This window comes from Cricetulus griseus, chromosome 7, assembly GCF_003668045.3.
Source record: "Cricetulus griseus strain 17A/GY chromosome 7, alternate assembly CriGri-PICRH-1.0, whole genome shotgun sequence".
Classification (NCBI taxonomy): domain Eukaryota; kingdom Metazoa; phylum Chordata; class Mammalia; order Rodentia; family Cricetidae; genus Cricetulus; species Cricetulus griseus.
This window is the reverse complement of record NC_048600.1, coordinates 64,506,248-64,533,395: the sequence shown is the minus strand read 5'-3', so window position 1 is coordinate 64,533,395 and position 27,148 is coordinate 64,506,248. Positions and strand designations below refer to the sequence as shown.

The following is a 27,148-nucleotide window of genomic DNA, read 5'->3' as shown; positions in this document are numbered from 1 at the left end:
TATCGTTTTACTATGTTAGAGTTAAAACCTTTCCTTTTTATTTAGATACAAAGGGGGAAATGTTATAGAATAATCATTTTGTACATTGTAAAGATGTGTCATTCTGATTGGTTTTTTAAAAAGCTGAATGACCAATAGCCACACAGGCTTTCCAGGTACAGAGGACACTGGGAAGGAGAAGGGTGGAGACACCAGGAAATGCTGAGCAAGCAGGATGGGCAATATGGAGATAAGGTAATAAAGTCATGAGGCAGAAATTAAATTAATAGAAATGGGTTAATTTAAGTTATAAGAGCTAGTTAGAAAAAAAACCTAAGATATCAGCTGAGCTTTCATAATTAACAATAAGTCTCCAAGTCATTATTTGGGAGCCTATGTCCTGACAAAAAAATCCGCCTACAAGCAGATTTCATGAGCCCCTACCCCTAGCTGAGGAGGTACTGACAAGCTGATGGCTTCTGGGGGAGGAGAGTCAGTTTTATAAGGATGTGGTCCCTGGTAGGTCAAGCATGCTCTGATGGATGGCTCCACATCTAGCACAAACTGGATTACAGGGTTGTTTAAAGAGGACAGGAAGTTGGAAGTTGGTGGGTGGATCTGGGAGGAATTAGGAAGTGAATGTGTTCAGAATAAATGGTATGAAATTCCCCAAGAATGAATAAAAATACTATATTAATACAGAGTCTCTGAAAATAACCTTTCATTGCACTTGAGCCACTATCTCCAATAGTTGTTTACACTTATTTTTAATTTTTACTTATTCATTTGTGTTTCCTAGGCTGACTCAGTCTCAAACCTCTGACACAAAGCAACTCTCCTGTCTCATCCTCCTGAGTAGTTAAGACTACGAATAGCTGGAATCCCATTTATTCTAGCAATTAAAACAGTATGTAGAGCATGTGATTCTAAACTCGAAACCATAAAATGAAGTACAGGAAATTTAACTTTGAGCTTCTTTTATCCCATTTCCTTTCCTCCTCAAATAATAATTGCTGCTTTATCCTTACTTATATTGCTTCATTTTGAAAATAAGCATATATATATATTTGTTAAGAATACATACTTGTAGATAAATATGCTTTATATATCCATATATATGAATGCAATTTCATAGCCCTCCTCCTCTTACAAGTTGCATATCTTGCTTAATAATACACCTTAGAGATTGCTTCACAGAAGCAGAGAGACTGTCAGCACTCCCTTCACTCCCTACAGATGACTCCAAACACTCAGCATTGGCTGTGTAGAGCACTACTTTAGCAACCAGGTATCTATTGGTGGTCATTTGATTACTTCAAGTCTTGCTATCATAAACAACATTAAAGGAACAGACTAGAACAGCTACCACTGACTGTTGCTGTTGTTTGTTTTTCAAGACAGGGTTTCTCTGTGTAGTCCTGGCTGTCCTGAAACTTGCTCTGTAGATCAGGCTGGCCTGGAATTCACATTGCCTGCCTTTGTCTCCCAAGTGCTGGGATTAAAGGTGTGAGCCACCAACACCTAGTGCTGCTACCATTTTTATCATCTGTAAATTTATCATCAGGTTAGACTTACTACTAGTCTGATGAGAGGTTAAGACAAAGGATAATCACTTATATAATTGTACTAGGTGTTATAAATTGCCTCCTCACAAGAACTATTATCAACCTATACCACTATCTCTATAATCTTGCCAAGAAAGCATGTCATCAGATTTTAGATTTCTTTGGTAAATGGAACAATAAGAAATATTATTTCAATATGGTCTTATTATATATCTAACCTATGAAAGAGCTTGAGTATCATTTTAAAGATGATATACATTTCATTTTATCACTTTATTAATTTTTCTTATTGTTTATGTAATTTATGTGTGGTACATACATGTGTGCAGATGTGGTTGTCTATGTACGTATGTGTGGAGGTCAGAGGATAATGACATTAAGCATCTTTCTTCTTACTCTCCACCTTGAGAAAAGGTCCCTCTCTGGACCTGGGCCTCACCATTCTGGCTAGGCTCGCTGGCCGCTGTACACTCAGGATCTGCCTATCTGGCCATGTTTGGGTTACCAGGGTACAGGATCTCACACTTGGCTTTCATGTGGGTGCTAGCATACAAGCTCCAGACCTCTTGCTTGTACAACAAAAACTCTTTAACTGCTGAGCCACTTTTGTACTTGAATGCAAAGTATCAAGTGATTTAAATTGGAAGGGCACAACTGAAAACAATCCATTCTATTTAACTTCCTAAAACATTTATTCATTTGTTGTGTGAGTATGTGTGTGTGCATATACATGCATGCACTCATTCATCATGGCATACATGTGGGAGTCAAGGGACAACTTGTGGAAATCAGTCCTCTCTTCCACCAGGGAACTGAACTCAGGCTGTAAGGTTTGGTGGCAAGTGACAACCCACTGACCAGCCTTACACAACTCACAGTATGTAATCTGACAAGAATTCATCCAGGATCACTGTGTTTTGAGGACAGGTTACTCTTCTAGGACTTCCAGTCATTGGAGCTTTCCCATAGATGTAAAATTAGGCTTATATCAGCACATAGTCGGGTCTTCTCTTTGAAACACTGGTGAAATCCAGGGGCTATGAATCTAATTTGCTCTTGATTCAGACTATCCTTTCCTCATCTTTCATTCATTGTGTCTGATTTTTTTCGGAAACTGTCTGCTCCCCAACCTTTATATATCTGCTTTACTAACTTTCTGCCTTTGCTCTTCATTTTCTCCTTTAAGGCTCTCCTATCAGGAGAAAGTTTTTTTTTTTCTTCTTTTTTTAAAGAGGGTCTCATGTAGCTCAGGCTGACTGTGAACTCCTGATCTTCCTGTCTCTGTCTCCAGAATACAGCCAGTTTCTACCATCCTTGGCTGGGAACAATTTAGCATTATTGTACCTTTAGAAAACCTTGGTCGATCCTTTACTTCTTAGAGAACAAAGCTGGAACTCCTCAGCCTGTGATTCAATTCCATTGTAGTCAATTTACCCATCTAACACTAGTGGACAGGCCCTGTTTTCTTTTTTACCCTCCTTTCCTAATGTTCCGCTATTCAACTCTTCTTTTTTTCTGTGGAAAATGATCCACTTGCTTGATATTTCCCTTCAGATGTCTGATGAAGTCTTTTTCATTCTTTGAAATGAAATTCAGTTTGAACCTCACTACCTCCTCTGTGAAGTGTCTATGACTCACCAAAAGCAACATCATTGCCTCCAAACAGGAATTCTACCCGGCAGTCCCTGGATGACACCTGTCTGCCTTCTCAGGAGATCAGAAGCTCATTCTCTATTTGCAGTATGCCAGGAAGGCTCTTTGCTAAATCATAAGGATTTATAGTGAGTGTCTTCAAAACACCCTGATCTTAAAAGCAGAAAAAAATTAAATCGTAAGCTCTTGTATAACATTTAGAAGGTACAAATTCTCTCTATGGAAAGTACTATTAGTTATTTACATAAACAGATCATTAGAAGGAGACATGGAAAAGGTATCTGAGTATCTGCAATAACTAAAACAATTAACAAAATACTAATGACCCAGCTCAAATGATATCCTTTCCCAGCTCTTCAGAGATTGTTAAACCTCAAAGAAACATAAAAAACAAAATTCACTCTACTTTCTTAAAATTCTAAAATAAATACCTCTTTTTTTAAAAGTGTTTTTAAAAAGATTTTATTTATTTATTTATTATATATACAACATTCTGCTTCCATGTATATCTGCACACCAGAAGAGGGCACCAGATCTCATAACAGATGGTTTTGAGCCACCATGTGGTTGCTGGGAATTGAACTCAGGACCTCTGGAAGAACAGCCACTGCTCTTAACCTCTGAGCCATCACTCCAGCCCAAAACCTGTCATTTTCAAAGATTAACTGTATAAGAGCAAAGCATTAGCTTTCCTGATGCAGGGAAATTCAATATATATATAATTTCTTTTTTAAAGACAGGGTTTCCCCCCTGTGTAGCCAGGGCTGCCCTGAAACTTGCTCTGTAGACCATGCTGGCCTCGGACTCAAAGAACCTCTGCCTCTGGAGTGCTGGAATTAAAGGAGAGTGCCACCATGCCTAGCCTTAATTCAGTATGTTTCTATATCAAGCATGCTTGATACCCAGCTAAGGTAAAATAGGGCAACAAAAGGTTATTTCAGTAGCCACAAGGCATTTACAAAACCAAGAACGCACACACACACACACACACACACACACACACACACACCCCAAGAAGTATTATTAAAGTATTTACAAGTTTAAATATTTTATATGAATTTTTAAAGAAAATTTCCCAAGAAGGTATTTTAAACTTAGGAGGCTATTAGCTTGTGAAAAAAATTATTATCTGGCTTATTCTTCAACATTAAAATTTCAATTTCATTTTACTGCTTCTGGAATCAAATTTGACAGGCGTTGGTGGCACACGCCTTTAATCCCAGCACTCAGGCAGGCGGGTCTCTGTGAGTTCAAGGCCAGTCTGGTCTCCAGAGCGAGTGCCAGGACAGCCTCCAAAGCTACACAGAAAAACCCTGTCTCGAAAAACCAAAAAAAAAAAAAAAAAAAAGAAAAGAAAAAAAAAGGAATCAAATTTGAATGCTTTAGGATTAAAGAGTGCTGTTTAGTCTTGAGAACTTGAGTGGATTGAGAGATGTCTAGGAAATTAGCACCACACACTGCTGGGTGCCTATGATGGACACATCTCTACAGAGGATGAGGTTATCAAGGCTTTGGCCTAATCATTTGTTTAAGAAGTCCATGGATGGAATGGAATCTGAACAGATCATTTGGAGATGGTGAGACTGGAGAAGGCAGGGCTAATTGGAGGAAGCAGGCAACTAAGAGTTGAAGGGTATCTTTTCCCCTCTTCTTTTGAGATAAGGTCTCACATAGCCCTGGCTGATCTCAAACTCACTATGTAGACAAAAATAACCTTGAATATTTGCTTCTTCAATCTCTAAGCATATATACCACTACACCTGACTTGAAGGGTAACTTGTCCATGCCCTGGCTCTCCTCTTTGCTTCCTGGTTGCCATGATGTGAGTAGCTTTCCCCTGCCATGCCCTTCCTCTATGTTTCCTCTTTGTCACAGGCCTAGAGGCAATAGAACCTGGTGACCATGGACTTAAACCTCTGAAGCTGTGAGACAAAAATATTTGTCATCCCTTGTTTGCATCAGTTATTCTGTCACAATGACTAATGGTCTAATACAAAAATACAATATTAATCATGGAATTGTTTTTTAAAAATTTACATCTTTCAAAAAATCTTCATGAACCCTTTCAATATAAAAGCACCAGACATCCACTGTTTGGTATAAAATAACTATCACTGAATGATTCAAAGGTCTAAGTTAGGCTGGTGAGTTAGTGGGTAAGGGTGCTTGTTGTACAAGCCTGATGATGAGTTCAATCCCTAGAACCCATGGTAGAGGAGAGAACCAACTCCTGACAGTTGTTCTCTGACTTCCACATGCATGTAGTAGGGTGTGTGTATGTGTGTATGTGTGTACATACACACAATAAACAGGTCTAAATTTTCATACTGTCTTGGTATCTATACAATATTTAAGTATTGTGACAGTTTTTCAGGAAGATACACTACAGACTTAGCAGTAAACTGAAAGGTGAACCATTTGATTTTTACACGACATGCAAAATGATCTGCAGTGTAACTACTATCCTATGTTGGCCAAGTTACTTAGAATATGTGGCCCTCCTGAGTAGCATGCTGTGTAGAAACAACAGTATCAAGACAGAATTTTGTGAGGAAAATCTGTTTTCCTTTCAACTCAGTTTTTTTCTTGCTAATAGTTCAGGCTTCCTCTTCTTCTTTTTTAAATAGCCTAAGGTTCCAACCAGTTGAGCTGCTGCCACCTTCACATTAAACTTTAATAAGCTAAGCTTTTTAAGCCACATAAAAATTTCATTAAGCATTTCTCAACCTTAGGGAAAACGGAAGGAGGAAAAAAAGGTCAGAACATCACTTTCCACTAGAGTGTCGTCTGCAGAGGGATGCTTTGAAAGGAGCCGCAACAAATGCTAGGAAACAAGTGCCCTTTGTGGCCAGTGCCAGATGGTAAGGTTTTACTCCTTCATCATACACAGGCCCCACCGAGGGTGCCAATTAATGCATGATCATCAAATACCAGGCTCCTAGGACAACTGTGAGTGTCTCAAAGGCCTTTGGATGTGTCCCATTCAGCTCTAATATTATCATTGGTTTTCTGATTAAAATGTTTCCAGAAGAACTCCTGATTATATTATCCTACTTTTAGTGTTCCATATGGCATTTAATAATAATTGTTTATTATTCATATGTTATTTAATAATAATAAACCCAAATCTTCAATCTTTTTTTTTTTTTTTTAAAGCCAGTACTGATTATCATTCCAGGGAAAATGAAAGGGCTGTCTAGCACCTTGGCCTTGAATGGACACTGGTTGCTGAGCTCTCTGGGCTCCCTTACTGCCCACCTCACTGACTCCCAACAATGTGCTGTATAAATAAATTTTCCGGTCAGAACTGTTTACAGGATCAGCCTGATTGTCCTAACCAAAATACATGGAAAAGAGGGACTCATGTCAGAAAACCTCCAGAGCATTGTCTCCTCTATTTTAGTCAAATTCCAAAGAGAAAACTTTACTCTTTCCCCCAACCTGGCACTACCTGCACTCAGTGGGAAGGTGATCTCCCAACCCTGGCTGCTCACAGGAACAAGCTGAGCACACTGATCTGACACCTCTAGTACATGCCCCCAGTGGCACCATGATTAATCACACCTGGGGTCACAAGCCAGTCTAAGAATGAGAAAAGCACTGAAAACGGTTTTTCTCTGATCATAACGCCTGCAAATAGGCATCACTAGCTCTACTTCACAGCAGACTCTCTAAACAACTGGAAATTAAGCACTTCTTAATACCCAGGTTAAAGAAGTGTCAAATGAAAAAATAGACAAGGCTGGGTATGCTGGTGCACAGCTGCCGTTTCAGCACTTGGCAGCCAAAGGCGGGAAAATATAGAACTGAATGAAAGCATGTGTCAAAATCTGTGAGGCAGAGCTTCGGGAGTGCCGAGAGAGATTTATAGCACAAAATACTTGCATTTAGAAGAGAAACAACTTCAGACAAACTGTAGACTTAACTCCAAAATGTAATAAATACTTTAAACATTTAGAAGCAAGGAGAAAAATCTTTGTGAGACAAAGAGCTTTTTACAATTGAAACCAAAAGTATAATTTCAAGGGAACATACACAACTTAAAACTTTTTTATCAAAGTTAGAAAACCGCCAACAATTTGTTTTTCAAGACTGTCAAAGTGGTTGAGCAGACAAACTGTAGACTAGGAAGCATCTACAAAGCACATGTCTGACAAAGCAATACCATATTTACATATATAGATTCTAAAAACTGAACAGCAAGGGGCTCTCAAATTTTCTGGAAGAGCAGCCAGTGCTCTTAACCACTTGAGTTTGATTCCTAACACCCATACAGTGGTTCGAAACTGCCTGTAACTCCAGCCCCAGAGAATCTGACATCTTCTCTGGCCTCCTGGAGCACTGTATGCATGTGGTGAACAGACATGCATCTTAGCAAAGATATAAAACATAAAGAAATAAAATCTCAAAAAGTTAAAGAGAATCCTCAACAGTAAAAGATAAACAATTAAGGAAGAAATGGACAAGAGACTTAAGTGGACATTTCATTGAAGCACCTGAAAAGATGATCAGGGTGGTGAGAGGGCTGTCAGCACAGTGCCTGCTATGCAAGCATGAGAACCTGCATCTGCATTTCAGCGTCCACAAACCTGGGTGCAGTGGGACACACCTATAACCCCAGCATACTCAATTCTTACCTCTGGCTTTCACATATATGTGCCTGTGATTACACAGAACAATCACACATGCACACACGCAAGATGCTCAATTATGACCACTGGAGAAATGCACATTACAATAACAAAAGAAATGTTATTACACCAAATTCTGTCAGACATGGAGGAACTGGACTAGGCACACATTGCCAGCAGGAATGTAAAATGATGAAGTCCATTTGGAAAAGGCCATTAAAAAAAATACTAAACTATTCATCAGGCTGTAGTGGCATACTCCTTTAATTACAGCACTTGGAAGGCACAGGCAGGCTGATTTTTGTGACTTTGAGGCCAGCCTGGTCTACAGAGTGAGTTTTAGGACAGCCAAGGCTACACAAGAGAAATCCTGTCTTGAAAAGCCAACAAGAAAAAAAAAACCCAAATATTTACTTACATTGTGTTCAGAAGTTATATTTTTATTTCAGGGAAATGAAAACTCATGGCCAGACAAAAAGGTGTACATGAATATTCATAGCTGTTTTATTACTCCACCAAAATAACTCAGCTATTCTTCAATGAGTGGATGGCTAAGTAAATTATAGTACACCCACACTATGGAATACTATTCACCAATAAAAAAAGAGTTACTGATGTACTCAGTTTGTAAGGACTTCTAGGGAACTATGCCAAATGAAGATGAAGAAACCTAGCTCTCCAAATAAAGTATATACAACATTCTTTTTTGGTTTTGGTTTTATTTTTCAAGACAGGGTTTCTTTGCATAGCTCTGGCTGTTCTGGAACTAGTTGTTTGTAGACCAGGCTGGCCTCAAACTTACTGAGATCCACCTGTCTCTGCCTCCCAAGTACACACACCACTACCACCTGGCTATACAACATTCTTGAAATGACAACACCAGAGATGGGGAACACGTTAGTAGTGGTGAAGGATTAGGGGAGTCGCTGGTTATGAGACAACAGATGACATTTTCCTTACAGCTTGACTGTGGTAAGCTCATCAATCAACATGTGATGGAGCTGAATAGAAGAGCACAAGCATATCCAGGAGCACAAACCAAACAGGACAGCTCTGAAGACATCAGTGTACTCAGTAACAGCAGTGGACCTGTGCTGTGTTATTTCTACAGTTAGGCAAGATGCCATGACCGGAGAAATAGATCTCTACTGCTTCTGACAAATCAGACCAAGGTTACCATTACCCTCACACTTAGAAAGAGCTGGTAATGCTGACAAAATGCAGACAACCTGGATGGAACCATGAGACACTTCACACTGACAAGTACAGAACACCGAGATGCCAGTGTCAGGAAATAGAGCAAAAAGACAACATAACCGAAGGCCACCCACATTCTGACCTAATCAGCCTGTAATGATCTTTGCTATCAAGGACACATCTGAGCAGTGCTGGAGAATATGAGAAAGCCTACAGGTTAAGAAATGTATCAAGCAGAGTAGTGGTGGCACATGTCTTTAATCCCAGCACTTGGGAGGCAGAGGCAGGTGCATCTCTATGAGTTCAAGGTTAACCTGGTCTACAGAGTGAATTCTAGGACAGGCTCTACAGCTACACAGAGAAACTCTGTGTGTGTGTGTGTGTGTGTGTGTGTGTGTGTGAAACGACAAGAAATATATCAAAAAATGACTAACTTCGATAATCATACTGTGGTTATATAAAACAATGTTTTCTTTCTTTCTTTCCTTTCTTCTTCTTTCTTTTTAAACTGAAATGGAGTTTAGCTCAGACTAGCCTGGAACTCATTGTGTAGCCCAGCTGGCCTCAAACTCCTAAGTGCAGGGATTAGAGGTGTACACCACCATCCCTGACAACAGTACATTTATTTTGTTGTTGTTGGCTTTGTTTCTGAAATACATTATATAAAGAAGTATTTAAGCTGTATGATCACAGGATTCTCATGGATTATGGCTGGTTAGAGTACTGGTTAGCTCACCTGGTTCCTGTCGCGAGCATTTGTGTACCTGATCTTCTGAATGAAGTAGAATATGAGCCACGCTGAAGAAATAATCATCAAAACAATAAAGGATATTGACACGAAGACTAGAGAGCCACGGCTGAAGTTCTTTGGCGGCATTCGAGTTCCAACAGCTATTGTCATTTGTACAGAGATGTTTTTCTCCAGATAACTCAAAATATCTTTACCCCTCAATTCTGTTATCATGACAGCAATAATATCTCCCGTGCCTGTAATGTAAAACAAATACACAGACTCAAGCGACATCTGAAATTCATAGAAACATCAAATAAATTTACATATATGTACCCTAGAGAAATTACTACAATTTCTGCTAGTGAGAAAGGTTTGCAGATTCCACTGGTCAGATGACATGAGGCTGCAGCTGTGCACACTGACAGGAGTAGGAGCATATGCAGTACTCCAGAAAACAAAACAAAACAAAAAACAGGTAAGACATGTAACAACTGTAGTCTTAACAATGCATGAACAGCCTTGCAGCTGCACTGAGAAACATTACGAAGCCAGCCATCTGTGACTTAATCAGGGTGGGTTTACAGTATAAATCCTTTCTACAGCAAATGATCTTGAGAAAAGTGCTATCACTTATGGTATAAATAAGTGGTTCTTGTACTAGTCATTCTAACATGCTTTGCTGAGCAACAACTGTGTGTAGAACTAGTACAGGGAACAGAGGGAAGCACATATGTCTTATGATACATGGCTACAGAGTGACTTAACAAAGTCCCAAATGGCAACATCTTTTACTGATAATATTTGAAAAGAACTTTGGTCTTCTGTCTAGAGCTAACTGGAGTAAAGGTCCTTCCAGAGACCTTCTGAATCTCAAACACATGATTTTCCCTACCCAGTTTGAAGACAGCATCTCATGTTGCCCAGGCTAGCCTCAAACTTGAATATTCTATCTCAGTCTCCCACCGTGTCTAACCATGCTCAATGCACTCAAATCCTCTAGGCAGGTCCAAGTTTCAAACTTCTGGACTAGTATCCAGAATGGAACCCAAAGCCTTCAGCTTTTAGTAGCTATACAGAGGTTTGTCCACAGACACAAATTATGTAAATTAATCACAAGGATGGTTCAATTGTTTTTCTAAGTCCTTTTCCTATATGGTTTCTAGGGCCAGTAATAAATCAAAACAAGCAGCCAAGGATAACATGGATCACTATTGCTTTTGTCCTCTAATAGGGAGCAGCTTTCCACTTTATTTTAAGGAGGCAGGGAAACTTCTCTACTACATGCAACTGTCAGCAGCTGTCCTTTTCTAAGGGAAAGTTAAGAGTGGCAACATGCAACTTTTATAATCTATCTTTTCTGAAGAACCTGGAGAAAGATTGGAGGCTAGGCCTCCCATTTTATTTTGGGAAAGAGAAAATTATAACCACTCATGTGAATATGAAGAAGGGTTGTGCATCCAAATATAAGATACTCCCTAAAAACAAGCAAGCAGAGTACCCCAAAACTTGACCTTTTGAAGGCTCCTTCAACGAATATTAAAAAAAAACAAAAACAATTATTTGGGTTTTTATGTTTTGCTATGTTTAGCAGTTGAAATGACATGTAACAGAAACTCAGTAACAATAGTTTCAAGAAAAATGTAGCCAAATGGAATATATATTCATGTAGTATTGTATTCAAAATGGTTTTAGTCATTTTATCAGAGTAGCAGCTTATAAGTTTTTTTTGGCTTAAAAAATCTATAAACAAAAACAAAAGTGCAAAATTAAAGTTAGCATTATTAAGTTAATACCTGCCTCTGGTCAGTAAGTTAAAAAGAAATCATAAAATAATGCTAAACCAGTGTAAATTTCCATTTAGAAACCTTAAGTTTGTGCTTTTACAATGTTGATAAACAGGCATGATCTGTGGTGTAGGATACCAGGTATGGCTATAAAGTAACTGAGACGGATCCCACAAACGACATATGACAATCAGTCTCATTGCTTTATAATCACACCAAGTACAATTGGTTTTAGAAATCAGTTCTGAGGCTCCCTCTTGAAGACACAAGCTGGAAAAGTAGTGGGGAGAGCTGCACAGGTAGCCAAGGGAACCAATCCAACAATTTCCTTAACCGAACACTAAATGGACGAGTCAACTAATCTTAACAGAAGAGCTGTTTGGGAAAGAAACATTTAATTAGTTCAACACCAGTCAATAATCATTGAGCACAGATCACAATCAAGGTTTTCTTTCACTTATTTTAATTTTTATTTTCCTTCACTTCTTAAGGGATAAGGAAATTACCTGATATTAACTGACATGAAAAGTGTGTCTATTCTCAGGAGGGCGAGAGTGAATGAATCTTGGTATAGCCTTACCCTAGCACAAGGAAGAGACTGGGAAGTGCTGGCAAAGGAGACTGAAAATGATCAAATAAAAAAATCACAGCAGCACATTCAAATATGAGTGAAGGCAGTGAACTGTTACAGGTGCTGATAAAGTGCACTGCAGACCCTTTCTCCCCAACACCTATAGCTGGGCTGGGCTCCAAGAACCTAACTTAAGATGGCTCAGACACTCATTTGGACATGGAGGCTAAAGAGATGATTCAACGGTTAAGAGCACTGGCTGCTCTTGCAGAGGATGGGGCTTAGTTTCTAGCACACACATGGTAGCTTGTAATCACTGTAATTCCAGTACTAACGGGAACTGACACATTCTTCTGGCCTCTGAAGGCTCTTGAACACAAGGTGCACATAGACTCATGCAGGCACACACATACATATTCCAAAAAAACAGGTAAATAAACCTTAAAAACAAAACAGCAAAAGATCTTGGGAGTGTTGGTCCAGATTGAGGAGGGATGATGACCGAAAAAGTTTAGCACTCAGGATAAAATCAGAATTAGAATGGCAGTGATTGGCGGAGAGGAGGATTCACTGGACTAGAATGATGAAAACATTTAAGCAGACAAAATACTTGTTAAATTCATCACTAAACCTATGTTCTGCAACACCAAGACATGGCTTTGGAATTCTATGCATTTCAACAACCAGGCAGATATGTATTAATTTTCTATTGCTGTGACAGAACACCATGACAAAGGCAATTTACAGAAGGAAGGGATTATTTGACTTATAGTTCCAGAGGGAAAGAGTCCATCATAGCAGGGAAGCATGCAGCGAACAGCAGGCATGGCAGGCAGCAGGAACTGGATGCTAAGAGCTCACATCTTCTTTTTAAAATATTGTTAATTTTAGTTTCAATTATGTGTTTATGTTGTGGGTTTGTGCATGTAAATTGGAGTTGTCTGAGGAGAAGAGGAAAGGCCTGATGTGCATACTTGAACTGAACTTAGGTCCTCTCCAAGAATAGAATGTGCTCTGAACTTCTGAGTCATCTTTCCAGCCTCACATCTTGAACTGTAAGCAGTAAGCTGAGAGAGCAACAGTAAATGTTGGGAGTCTTTTAAACTCTCAAAGCTGGCCTCCATATATACTTTCTCCAACAAAGCCACACCTCCAAAACATCCCCAAATGGCACTACCCCATGGGGAACAAGTGTTTAAATATATGCACCTGTGGAGGATTTTCTTATTCAAATCACCACAGATAGTTTAATTTCTTAGAGATGACAATGAAATGAAGACTATTATGATCCTTGCTTTTAGATACTTAAAATTTTCTTCATTTTACTTTTTAACTACTTAATTGTATGTATGTATGTATGTATGTATGTATGTATGTATGTATGTTTGTATATCTGTACCATGTTTATGCTGGTACCTGTGGAGGCCAGAAGAGGGTGTTGGATTCCCTGGAGCTAGTTACAGGTGATTGTGAGCTGCCCAATGTGAGTTCTGGGAATTGAACTCAGGCCCTTTGGAAGAGCAGCCATCTCTCCAGTTGTCCAATTTATCCTTTTTAGTACCGTAGTGTGGCTACTTAAATTAGCAATTCTTTTCTTTTCCTTTTTATTCTGAGAATTTTCTTTTTTTCTTCATAACTTAATTTATTCTATACATTGGTATTTTGATTGCATGCATGTCTGTATGAAGATGTCTGGAATTGGAGCTATATACAGCTGTGAGCTGCCATGTAGGTGCTGAGAACTGAACTTTGGTCCTCTGGAAGAGCAGCCAGTACTCTTAACTGCTGAGCCATCTCTTCAGCCCCAGTATTCTGAGAATTTTCAAATGGAACAGTTTCAACACTATGGGAACATTTATGTACCCTTTGTTTAGATTTTCTACATGTATTTCTTTTTGCTGGACCAATTGGGAGAAGATTACAACCAACAGGACATTTCAATCTTTAACAATTCAGCAATATCTACTAAGAACAAGGCTATTTCAGATGCTCACAATTTATTAATTCTACTAAAACTTACTTCTGATAAATGATATAGTGTTTAACATATTTCATATTCAAATATTCTGATTCAGCCTAATAATTCAACCAGGGGCTGTGGACACTGTACCTGGCTGTCTTGTCCCATAGCTTCCTTTAATCTAAAATAGTTTCTTAGTCATTTTTAGTCCATTGTTCATGAAACTGACTTAAAAATACATAACTTTATTTATTCATTGACTGTGTATATGCATGTGTCATGATGTATTTGGAGTGAGAGGAAAACCTGCAGGAGTTAGTTCTCTCCTTCTATCAAGTGGACCCCAAGGGACAAAACTTAGGTTGTTTGGTGGCAATTGTCTTTGGGTATCGCCAGCCCTGTTTTTGTTTTTCAAGACAAGGCTTTACATAGTCCAGGCTGGCCTCAAAACTTGCTACAGCCGAAGACCACTTCATGGTCCTGATACTCCTGCCTCCACCTCAAGGAATAGGACTACAGGTGTGAACCACCAAACTGCCTGGTGAAAATGCCTTTCTGTTTGGGCTCATTTGATCAGTTCCTGATGGATGTTCTCTTATTGTTGGTAAGAGAGCTATGAGGTAATCCTTTCCTTCCTTTCCTTCCTCCCTCTCCAGGGAATCACCTCAGGAAGCAAATGATGGTTTTACTCTTATTACTGATGGCAAACTTTATGACCTGAATAACTAGTACCTGGCAGATTTTATTATAAATAAATGTATTTCTATTAATTAATAAGCAATCTGTAGAATAATACTTTCTGATCCTGTGAATAGCCAGAGCCTCAAAAAGCTTTTACTCAATGCTCTCAGCACCCACTGATGAAGTAATTACTATAATGACATCTACAAAACTGTTACTTGCTAATCTCCCGAAGTGATTCTGTCATCAGAGCCATTAACAATATTTCACCTTCATGAAAACACACAATGAAGCTGGACCTGGTGTTGTGCATTTCTAATTACAGCTCCTCAAGGAAGCTGAGGCAAGAGGCTAGCAAGTTCAAGGGAAGCTTGGTTAACTCAACAAGACATTGTCTCAAGATAAATAAAAATAAGGAGGGTTAAGGTGTGGCTCAGTTGGTAGAGTGCTTGCCTAGCATGTGCAAAGCCCAGGGTTTGATCTCCAGTACCACACAAGATCAGGCATGATGGTTCATGTTTGTAACCCCAGTACTCAGCAGATAGAAGGGTCAGAAATCCCAGGTCATCCTCATCTACACAGCAATTATGAGGCCAGCCTGGATACACAAGACTTGTCTACAAAAGCAATAGTAAAATAGGTAAAAAGAAGCTGGATATGGTGGATCGTGTTTATAGTCTCAGCATTGGGGAAGCTGAGGCAGGAGGATTACACTGAGTAGTTCTAGGACAGCATGAATCAGAGTAAGATTGTGTCTCAAAAACAACAATAAATAAACAGGAAGCAAATTTAAAGGAGCTGGGACATAGCTAAGTGGCAGCGGAAAGTGTAGCATTCCAGTTCAATTCCCAGGACAACAAAAGCCACCACCACGAATGGCCGCAGAGCTGCTGGGCCATCTGTCTTTCTGAAGAGTAGAGTACCTGACTACCAGATAGTCTATATTCCAGTGAGAAAAAAAAGGATTATGCCTACAATAAAATCAACTTTGAGGTGCCAAATTAGGAACCTCAGAACTATCTTCCTTTTGGGCTCTGGAATCAGAAGTTCTAAGATTCAAATCTGAGTAAGCTGTATAATCCTTCTGAATATCAGTTTCTCTTTTCAAATAGTTAGGAACTGACTGCAAATTTCATGCTAGATGGTAATAAATGCTATAAGATAATCTGTTATCTGTTGTTATTCATAGAAAGTAAAAGGAGGAACTCCTTACTACAGAATGTAGGACTCCATTTTCTCTTCAACTGTTCCCTACCAGCTCAGGAGGCACTCAGCGTCCTGCAGACCAACACTACCCTCCTGATGCAAAGAAGATCCAGGCTTCAGCATCTCCCGGTAGGGAAAAAACAGAGATTCCTTCCTTTACCTTGTCTTGCTGTAAGTTTCCTGACTAGCCCAGTGCAGCTGGGATGCTGGCAAAAGACCCAGGAAAAGGGGGTGGGGGAGCTATCTGAGTTCTCAGACTACAAATGGAGAAAGGCAGCCTAGCTTTTCTGCTGCAAGCTTACCTGTTTTCTAGAAAATATCATCTTTGTGTAAGATCCCACTTAAAACAGGTCAATAATTGAATCTGAATCTGTCTGCTAAGTTCAAATCATCATGCAAAGCTCTAAGGAGTTTAAAAACTCATGGACAGATAATTTCAGGAAGCTTCCTTTTATAGAAGCTCAAGGGCATACACTCTCATAATAAGCACCTTCAACGACACCATTATACTGGGTAGTTACTGGCAATGGCACTGCAGTTATTCCTGCAGAACCCAGTGAACTTTCACATGTTAATCAGAACACCACAGGCTAAGTGAAAGAGACTTAAATCACCTCAAAGTTCTAGAATGGCTACTGAAATGACAGACACAAGTGTAAGTAACTTGGGGATTTTCTACAGCACTCTGTTCATTTGTCAAGGGGCAGCCAAGTCCTACACTGCTTCCACCTGTATCAGTCAAGTCTGTTCACAGATGGCTCCACTGGCTTAAGTCCTTAAGTTTTTCCTTTTTTTCATGTTTGGCAGGCATCTTAGTTACATTTCTATTGCTCTATCACCATGACCAAGGTGACTTAGACCAAGGTGATGGACACACAGACTGGTTCTTAACTTGACTGCTGCAGTAACATGCTGACTTGGATACCCTCAGATACATTTACAGGAGTGGTACAACTGGATCACACAGTAGTTCTATTTTTAGTTTCTGAGTTACATAGTGGCTGGACTAATGTGCACCACCAATGGTGTTACATAAAGGTTCCTTGCCATCCTACCTTCCCCAGCAGCCTCACCAGCACTTGTTGTTTCTGAGGGGGATGAGATAGAATCTCAATGTAGTTTTCATATAAATTTTCCAACTCACTGATTTTAAAAAATACCAAACTTTCAGAAAAGTTGGAAGTATCTATTTATTGAAAACCTAGAACCTTTGAGGGTGAGTTGTTGGCCTGATGCCTCACCTCATTATCCCAGATATATAGTATGCATTTTTTCCTACGTGCGTGTACACACACACACACACACACACACACACACACACACACACACACACACACACGCTGCGCGCGTGAGCGCGCATGCACACGAAGGGGAGAAAAAGGTGGGGAGGAGAGGAAGAATGAAACAACCCTTCTAAATTAAAAATGATTCTGAATGGATAGCTCATACCTTCTCATTTCAGAATCCTTTTCATGTCTCCCCAATAAGACCCTTTATAGTGTCATAGATGAGAGTTGTCTGAAGCACTTAGCCATCAGGTTTTTTTTATAGTTACTGTCAGTTTCAAACAGTCACTCAGTCTTTCTTTGATGTTGATGACCTTGAGAGCTTACAGCTCTCAGCTACTCTGTAGAAGGTGTTTCCTCACAGCCAGGTCCAGGTCATGCACCTTTTGCAGGACCAACATAGAAGCCATGGTGTATGCTTTTCACTACCAGATGGGGCAGGCTTTATCCATCCATTACCAGTGTTTACTCTGATCATCTGTGAAAGCAATGTCCTCCAGACATCTGCACCATGAAGCTACTCTTTTCCCCTGTGTCATCAGAAAATATTCTGTGAGGAAGCACTTTGAGATCAGGCAAATTCTCCATTCATCATCAGATTTCCATTTTCTCTTACCTTTTATATGAATATGTATAATAAAATAGTTAACTATCATTGTTCATTTTTACATTCAAATTCCAAGTATGCTTATTAGGAGAGACTGTTTACAGTTTTTTCTATCTTATTCTTTTCTAGCAGTATTTTAAGTTTCTTGCTAAAATAAAATGTTAAAAATGAATATAATGCTTCTAATATCAAGCGTGGTGTAAGACTACCACCTCCTTATATTGGAAAATGTCCACAAGAACACAGCCACGCATATTCTTAGTAACCTGGCACACATTTGCCAATAATAATGAAATTAAGAGTCCCAGGGTTTGTTCACTTGAATTCTTCTTTAAGCCAGATATCTCCACAAACCTTTGTTACTGATTTTTAATAACCCAACCTGCATGTCAACTTAATGAATACCTTATTATCTGTTATCTGTGTTTCAAGATTCTATCTCCTTAGTGTTATGTCCTTTTCAAGTAAAACTCTTACATTTATGCTTTGCTATAACTTTCTATATATAATACTTTTAAATAGATGGTTAAGCACACAATCAGGCATACCAATCAGGGATGATTTAAGCTGGAGGAGAGTGGCCTACATGTTACCTTTCACACTAATCACCAGAACTCTATATATCTCTTAGTGTCGTCTAGTCTGTAACCTATGAATTGGATCTCTATTTTGTGTGTAGATATGTGTTCCTGAGGATGTGTGCATGTGTGCATATGTGTGTGGAAGCCAAAAGTTGACACTGGTTGTCTTCCTCTAACACTCTCTACTTTTTAAAAACTTCTTTACGTTTTTATTTATTATAATTTGGGGGCATCCATATGTCACTGCACACATGTGGAGGTTAGAGTACAACACCGTGGAGTTGGTTCTCTACTTTCCTACCTTTACGTGGGTTCTGAGGATTGGATTCAGGTTATGTCAGGCTTACCTTGTTCAGCCAAGTGCTTTTTTTTCTTTTTTCTTTTTTTTCCCCGTGGAGCTGTTTTACTGGGCCTCTACTTTTACTTTTTGAGACAGGGTCTCTGGCTAAATCTGGGGCTCACAGATCTGGTTAGGCTGACTGGCCAATAAGCACCAGGGATCTGCCTGTCTCCATACCCCTAGTGCATACATCACAGCCTGGCTGTTTTACGTGGGTGCTGGGATCTAAACTCAGGTCCCACTGCTTGCACAATAGGCACTGTACTTACTGAACCATATCCTCACCTCCATGAAATCTATTTCTAAACTAGAATTCCAAACCTGCGAAGATTCTTAATATTCTTTTATCTTCTTCCTTTTTGTGGCCAGTGGGAAAAGATAAGCACAAGACAGACAAAAAAAGTAAATCAATGATGGGTTCAAACAAGAAAGGAAGTAGAGCAGGTCATGCTCAAATATCCATGAGGTAGAAGGGCTTCTCCACTCACTTAAGGTATGTAAAATTGAGGAAAAGTTAAAAACCCATGGGAAAGTTTTTAAATGGATTCATTATGGTTTTTTTTTGAAGCTATTATTTTTTTTTAACTACTGCTTCAGGGGAAAGATAGCTCAGCAGTTAAAAGCTGCTCTTCCAGAGAACCGGAGTTCAACTCCTAGCACTTACTATGTGTGATTCTCAAGCACTGGGACTCCAGCTTCAGGGTGTCTGGCACTCTTTGGACCTCCAGGAGCATCAGCACAGATGTGGCACATACTTAATAGACACAATACAAATAAAAATAGACCTTAAAGAAACCCTATAGCTTCACTCTATCAGTTTTAGACTCTCTTCATATTAATTTTTTATTATATAGTTGGGGGAAGTGGGGAAGTTGAGACAGGATCTCTATGTAGCCCTGCTGTCCTGGAACTCACCATGTAAACCAGGCTGGCTTTGAACTCAGAGATCCACCTACTTCTGCCTCTTCAGTGATGAGATTAAAGTGTATGCCACCACACATGGCACAGTTTTTTTATGTTTAAAAAATATATACACTGCATAGAAAATACAGGAGCAATATGGGAAACACAGACAAAACTGAAAATACAATTTAAACTCTGCCTGCCATGCAGTACAATTAAAACTGCAGCCTCAATCTTTTCTGAGGTAATTAAATCCACATTCAGTAAGAAGCTACACAAATAAACAAACCCAACCAACCCCCACCAAAACCCGATAAAACAGCAATAAGATTATATTATTTATTCATTCATAATAAATGGTTCAAATTATTGATATGTAAAGCTTTTTTTTGCAGTTTCTTTGTGGCTGTTTTAAAATAATTTTGTAAGGTATGCCTTTATATTCAAAGTCAGTTTTCTGTATTTTATGACGTATATTTTCTACTCATTGCTAAGTATAGAGATAAGTGAGTTCCGTAAGAACTCACAAAAAGAAAAAAAAAAGAACTCACAGAAAAAGGACAAGAACTGTCTATCTAGGAGTCAGAGAATGTAAGATTGCTAATGCCAACTGACATGGAGATTAAAAAGCAACACCATTATTTGTTTAGGAATGTCCATAAATTCCTAAATACATACAGGTATAGATGGAGGTTCCATCTAGACATCGGTCTGGTAAGATTTCATTAAGACTACTAAAGAGCAGCAGTAAAATCAATATAAAAATTTAAAACCAGTAAACTAAGCCTTAGTTTTCAGACAAATGTGCTCTATTTCTGCTATCCAAGAGTCTGTAATTCCCTTACACTACCGCACACATCCGCTGGCTACACAACAAAGAACTCATTCTGCTAACTGGAGCTAACAAGTAAAACCACATATTGAACGTCTTTCCTGTCACTGATACCAGAGACTCTGCATCGGGAAGATGTCCTTCAGCCACCAGATGAAGGGCATTCATGAGGAGAACACATCAGCTCTGGAAGCATGGCCAAGGCAAGAAAGCACAGTATTTCACTGAAAATGTAGAATTTTAAGGTCTAGTTTAAGCAATATGGGAAGAAAGCTTAATATCAAAACCAAACAGCTCAATGGAATCAGAGCAGCATGTTTACTCTGTTCACAGAACACTAATGAACAGAAGGAAAGACACAGAATCTCACCTTAAGGAGGCTTAGTTAGGATCTTTTCCATACTGCCAATCAAGTAAGAAAAGGGAACCATAACAGGAGATGGACAGTCCTGTCAGGTACAAAGAAGTTTCTGAAGATGACAGGGGCTTTGGACTGTGAGGGGCCTTGGACTGTGAACTCACCAAGGGCAGGCACCTTGTTTCTTTGTTCTTCACCGTCAGCTCATGTTAGTTTATCTTCAAATGCACAGCAATGTAAGAGCACAGATGATGTAAGAGCAGAAGTGGGCTCACCATGGGCCTCTGCATCCATCCCTTATGAATCTGAGTTACAGGTTCAGGGGAAGGAGGGGCTCCTGGCATTAGTATCTTTATTATAGCTGCACCATAAGTAACTTTGACACAAGGTCCTTGAACAAGAGAAGTGCTGCCATACAGGATGAGAGCTACATCTGTGGAGGGTTAGAGCTAAGACCATGTTAGTGGGGTGGAGAGCAAGGAGTTGCTACTATGTATATAAATGAGAATTGGGGAGTAGGAGTTAGAAGAGGACCACAATTTAAAAAGAATTATAGACTCTTAATCAAGGAATGCCTCCTTGAAAGGCTGGAAGCCAGAGGGCTTCAGATGATCCATACAAAAATTTGTTCTCCTTAGCAGCATTTCTCAGAGGTTAATAGGCTTTCTTCTGGTATAGATCACAAGGCTGAAATACTTAACTGTTCTATAACCAGATTTCAAGTGATACCAGTCAGGTCTTTTCCCTGGGCTCTCCTACTTCTATACTCTTCCTCATAGCATCCATCCACTTTGGTGAACTACAGTTTGCAACAGGGTTTCTCTGTGGCTTTGGAGGCTGTCCTGGAACTTACTCTGTAGACCAGGCTGACCTAGAATTCAGAGAGATCCACCTGCCTCTGCCTCCCCAGTGCTGGGATCAAAGGCGTGCCACCACTGCCTGGCTTGCAAGCTGTGTTTTATAGGACCAGTTTTGCCCACACAAGTCCTACCCGATGCTGCTTTCAGGATTTTCCAAGCACTCAATTATTAGATGTTAGGGAAGAAACTAGACACCCTATGTGGGGCTGCTCAGCTACCTTGCTACTACAGATAGGAGGCTTCATACTCTTGGAAAACCTAGTACCATGCTGGGACAACGCAGAATTTAATAAATGCCATCAACCTCACTGACTCAAGAGAACAGCATCTCCCTTTCAAAATTCTCATGCACTGTTACTGAATAAAAGTTGTTGCCTTTGGCATATTTTGCCTGTAAATTTCGTCTGCTATTACCTTGACCATTCCTCCATACTCAGCCATACTGGTTATTCATAATGTACTCCCATCTACTCCCACCCTTAGCCCAGACTTAAAAACATTTTTGCTTTGTTTTTTTTTTTCCATACAGATCCTTTACTCATGAAGCATCTTCTATTTTTTCTTCAAACACTTAGACTTCTGCTCAAAAGTAATTCCCTCAGATCTCTTCAATTTAAAGCCTTCTTGCAATCATAATTCAATGTTTATTTTCTATGCATGACCAAAGTCCATGTGTGCCAAGTTTATGCTTACAAATCTAATAAGACCACAAAAAAGAGACCCAATATCATAAAGAATTCAAATCCCTCTACTTGCTTTTAGCTAGTTCAGCCTAGTTTTCTATTATTTAACCTTAGACTTCCTCCACAATAGTCACTGTCTGGACTAATGTGGTTCCTCTAACGACAGTACCTTTCTCTCTGGTCAAATTTTAAATAATCTTAAACACTTAGGGCCCAGAAGAATGACACCTTCTCAACAATCAAGTCTTCTGATAAATCCCTTGTATCTGAGAGTCAGGAGCCTTTATGCCCAGAAGCTCCCTCACTTCATGCATGTCTGGCTCTCCAATGGTGGACATGATCCTTAGGAACACATTCTGGATCCTATAGTGTGCTTCACAGAATGTTCGCCATATAGCAAATATAACTTCATATCATTATTTTTTGTGCTAAATACAGCTAGAAACAATTAGCTTGTATTGAAAACTATGTCAAAAAATGAAGAAAAATATGCTTGGAAATAAAACAAATACCAGCCTTAAACTTAAAGGAGTAAATATACTGATTTCATAATGATTTAAGAGGCACTTGTCATTTCAGGTACAAAAATTGTATAACTTAATAAATTATATGTCAATAAATTTCACACTCACTCTGGTGGGCAGATAAAGCAGACAGATACTTTTCAGGTGTTTTACAAATGAGGATATATTTTAAAGAGTTACTTGTCCAAACTCATAAGCCTTGTAATTACAACTGGATATAAAAATCAAACTCCAACACTGTAATTGTCAAATTCTTTTTCCCAATTTTAAAGATGAAACCTAATTGTGTTTCTACAACGGAAGTGACAAATGTGAAGTCTGTGATAAACTTTTAGAAACTGTGTGTGTGCCTGTCAGTATACAGGAGTGCAAGCACACAGGATGTGGCACAAATGTAAAGGTCAGAGCACACGCTTGGATGCTACTCCCCACTCTTCCACCTTGTTCAAGACAGGGTCTCTCCTGTTCACTGTGCCTACACCAGCTATCTCTGGTCCATGGGCTTCTGGAGATTCTATTTCTGCCTGCCATTTCCTCAAATGGTCATATTACTACTGTGCCCAGCTTTTACATGGGTTCTGGGGAACTGGAGTCCAGTAATTAGGCAAGCAATCTTCCTAGCCCTGTTTGACAAACTCTTAGACATGATTTGGAGACTAGAACAAAACACAAGAGGCTGGGACAACTATAAATGGAGATCTATAAGCTGAACAAAAATCACTGTCATGTATTTCTGATGGTGAGTGTGGTAGTTTGAAAGAGAATGGCCCCCAAAGGGAATGGCACTATTGGGAGGTGTGGCTATGTTACAGTGGGTATGGCCTTGTTGGAGGATGTGTGTCACTCTGGGGATGGGCTTTGAGGCTTCCTTTACTCAGGGTACCACCCAGTGTGACTGTCAGTTGACCTCCTCCTGCCTTTTGGTCAAGATGTAGCCAGCACCATGTTGGTCAGCACGCTGCCATGCTCCCCACGATGATGATAATGGACTGGACATCTGAAACTGTAAGCCAGCCACCTCAATTAAACGTTTTCTTTATAAGAGTTGCTGTGGTCAAAGTGTCTTTTCACAGCAATAAAACCCCTAAGACAGTGAGTATATAACAAGCAGCATACCAACTGAACAGGCTGAGATGAATTGATTTGGTTTGTGAAAACAGGAAACAATGTGCAACAACCTAGGAGTTCAAACAAAACAGCACAAAAACTCTCCTATCAAGAAACAACCCAGAGGCCTTCTCCGTGCAAAGATGAGCCTTCTTGCAGACAATTACCAAATTCCCAAGTAAAATAGATTACCACTGTCAAATCTTTTAAATAAAATTATATTGCAGAAATCTTCTCAATGGATAGATTTATTTCTACTGCTTTTTATTAAGACTATATTTATGCTTTTTATCTAAATATATAGCTTTTATTTAAATAAAACACTCTAATAGCGTACTTCAGCTTATATCTGACCAAAAATCAGAGTTTGCTTTGCTTTGTCTCATGTGCCCTCATATTAGAATAAAATGACAAGTTCTCAGCAGAAATTTATTTTATGTTGTTTTTGATCTTTAGTCTGCATTAAAAATTAGCTTTAATGAAATATAATTTACATGCCATAGATTTCTATTTCTTTTCTTAAGATTAAAAAATATATGTGCCTCTATATGGGTACAGGTACATACAGAAGCTAGAGGGCATCATGTCCCCTGGATTTGGAGTTACAGGTGGTGAGTGCAGTTAGCCACTGAGCCTATCTCTTCAGCACAGACTGACATTTTGTAAGTGCACAACTCAATAAGTTTATAGCATTGTACAATCATCACCACAATCCAAGTTCAGGAAATTCCTATCATGTCCAGAAAGTTCCCCCACACTCACTTAATAGTTATCCTTCACATCCATTGATTCTGCTTTCCTTCTCTCTAAATCTGACTTTGCTAGGTATTTTATATAGACTGGTACCAGGCAATAGTTAGATTTGTGTTTGGCTTCCTCTACTTAACATACTACTTCTAAGGTTTATCCATTTATCAGTGGGGTTTTTGAGACAAGGCCCCAGTTTGTAGCCCAGGCTAGCCTAAAACTCAATATATAGCCTGGTCTGGCCCCCTAGTCCACAGCAATCTTCCTGTAGTCCAGTTAATTCCACTTAGTTGATAAATTGCATTTCACTCTATGGACATATATTGCTTTGTTTACTTACTTATGAGCTTATGGGTATTCTGGTTGTTTCTAGTTTGGTTATTTGAAATACTCTACTAGGACATTTAAATGTATGCCTCTGTGGACACTTCCCACTCCTGTTTGCTTTTTTTTTTTTTTCTTTTCTTTCTGTTTCTCTTGTGTTGGCTGCTAGGGGCAAAACTGCTGGCTCATATGGTAAATCTGTGCTTGACTTTAGAGAAACTGCTGAACTGTTTTCCAAGCTGGCTCCACATTCCCAAAAGCAGTTACATTTACTCCAATGGGTGTGAAACAGCATCTCATTGTTTAGACTGTATTTTTTTTCTAATGATAACTGAAATGTCTAATCATTAAACCCTTTATCTATTATAATATTAGGTTTATCTTATGATTGATTTATAAAGTTTCTCTAAATGGGACTGACATAAGATATTTCTAGACACAATGCAATGCCATTTGCTACTGCCCTTATGTACACCTCTATTGTTTGCTTTACAGAAGTTGCAGTTCCTCGGGAATTCACCCCATAGTCTACTTCTAAACCTCTTTATTTTGTTACTATAATTGGTGATAAAGAATTGTGTGGTCAAACAAGTCCAGCAAATGGTTTTTATCAAAGAGTGATTCCCTCTAAGACATCTCAGAGACCTCAATATATCACTGAGCATGAAGAGCCTCCAAACATTTCCCAAAGCTTCCCTTTACATTTTTTTCTTCACTGGTCCCTCTACAGCATATCAGAATAAATGGATGTTGTGAGAAATGCAGATGAGAAATCTGCATTATCTGACAAACTTCCTGCTTTTCATGTGTGTGTGTGTGTGTGTGTGTGTGTGTGTGTGTGTGTGTGTGTGGTGCATGCATGTGAATATCTAAGTACATGGATGCAGGGTGTCCAGAATCTTCCTCTACTGCCCTCTTACTGATTTGAGTCAGAGTTTCTCTCTGTACCAGTAGTCTGCTGTTTTAGCTAGGCTGGCTGATCATCTAGCTCTTGGGATCCACGTGTTCAGGACCCACCCTGTGGAAGTCGAGAATCTATTCCTTTAGTTGTTCTTTCTTTCTCTCTCTCTCTCTCTCTCTCTCTCTCTCTCTCTCTCTCTCTCTCACTTTCTCTCTCTCTCTCTCTCTCTCTCTCTCTCTCTCTCTCTCACACACACACACACACACACACACACAAATAAATGCAAAAACAAAACTCGGGCTATTTTCTTTTTTTCTTTAAAGGCAATTTTTAAAGTAAGACATTATAGTATACATCTTCATGAATGTAAAGCTAAATCAAATCCCAGAAACTCAGAGCCAGGCTCATGAAACTGAATAGACATTAGTAAACTTTGGTCTAACCCTCATCTGCAGGCTCTACTGGCTTTAGTCTTCTGCTCTGTAAGATTGGGGTAGAACCTATATCATATGTGACTACAAGGACTGCCCCAAACATCTATGTTTTTGATTATTTTTATTTATTTGTATGTATGTGCATATACTCTGGTTGTGTATGTGTGTCCCCAGAAGAAAAAAGGGTGTCAGATCACTTGGAGCTGGAGTTACAGGCAGTTGTGAGCCACCTGACACAGATGCTTGTAAACAAACTTAGGTCCTCTGCAAGAGTAGCAAATGCTCTTAAGAACCCACAGCAAAGTGGTAGGCATATACATACATACACAGAGTAAATGCTTACTAAAGCAACTCTTATTATACAAACAATTACCTTAAGGACTTCACAGAGGAAAAGAAGAAATGGTATCTCACTGCTGTATGCACTCTTTTACTAATGCAGCTTCAACACTTATTCTAATGACACAGAAAGAACCCCTCCTGGACAGGTAACCGTTGAGCGCCCACAGCAGTCTGGAAAAGGACCACATACCAAGCACAGGACAACTGAAGTCATCACACAAAGAGCAGAAGAACAAAACTACCATGAACTCAATCCCAGCCAGCCTTTAGGACGCCTTACAGATTTTCTTTTTTGTCACCATTAAAGAAAAACAACCAAGGGGGGGGAGGGACACAACACACGCATTTCCACAAGTGAC

The 27,148-nt window shown here is 39.3% G+C and overlaps 1 protein-coding gene and 1 non-coding gene across 2 annotated transcripts in view; both read right to left on the bottom strand.

Annotated features, from left to right (window-relative positions):
- Rnf130 (ring finger protein 130) overlaps window positions 1-27,148 on the bottom strand; it is a 127,818-nt gene that overhangs the window by 32,195 nt on the left and 68,475 nt on the right. Inside the window, exon 6 of the mRNA XM_035448109.1 lies at window positions 9,762-10,012. Within this exon, the coding sequence (XP_035304000.1) occupies window positions 9,762-10,012 (251 nt within the window). The remainder of the gene's footprint in view (window positions 1-9,761; window positions 10,013-27,148) is intronic.
- Mir340 (microRNA mir-340) lies at window positions 11,678-11,761 on the bottom strand. The gene has a single exon (NR_105215.1). It is a non-coding gene; the product is annotated as a microRNA mir-340 (primary transcript).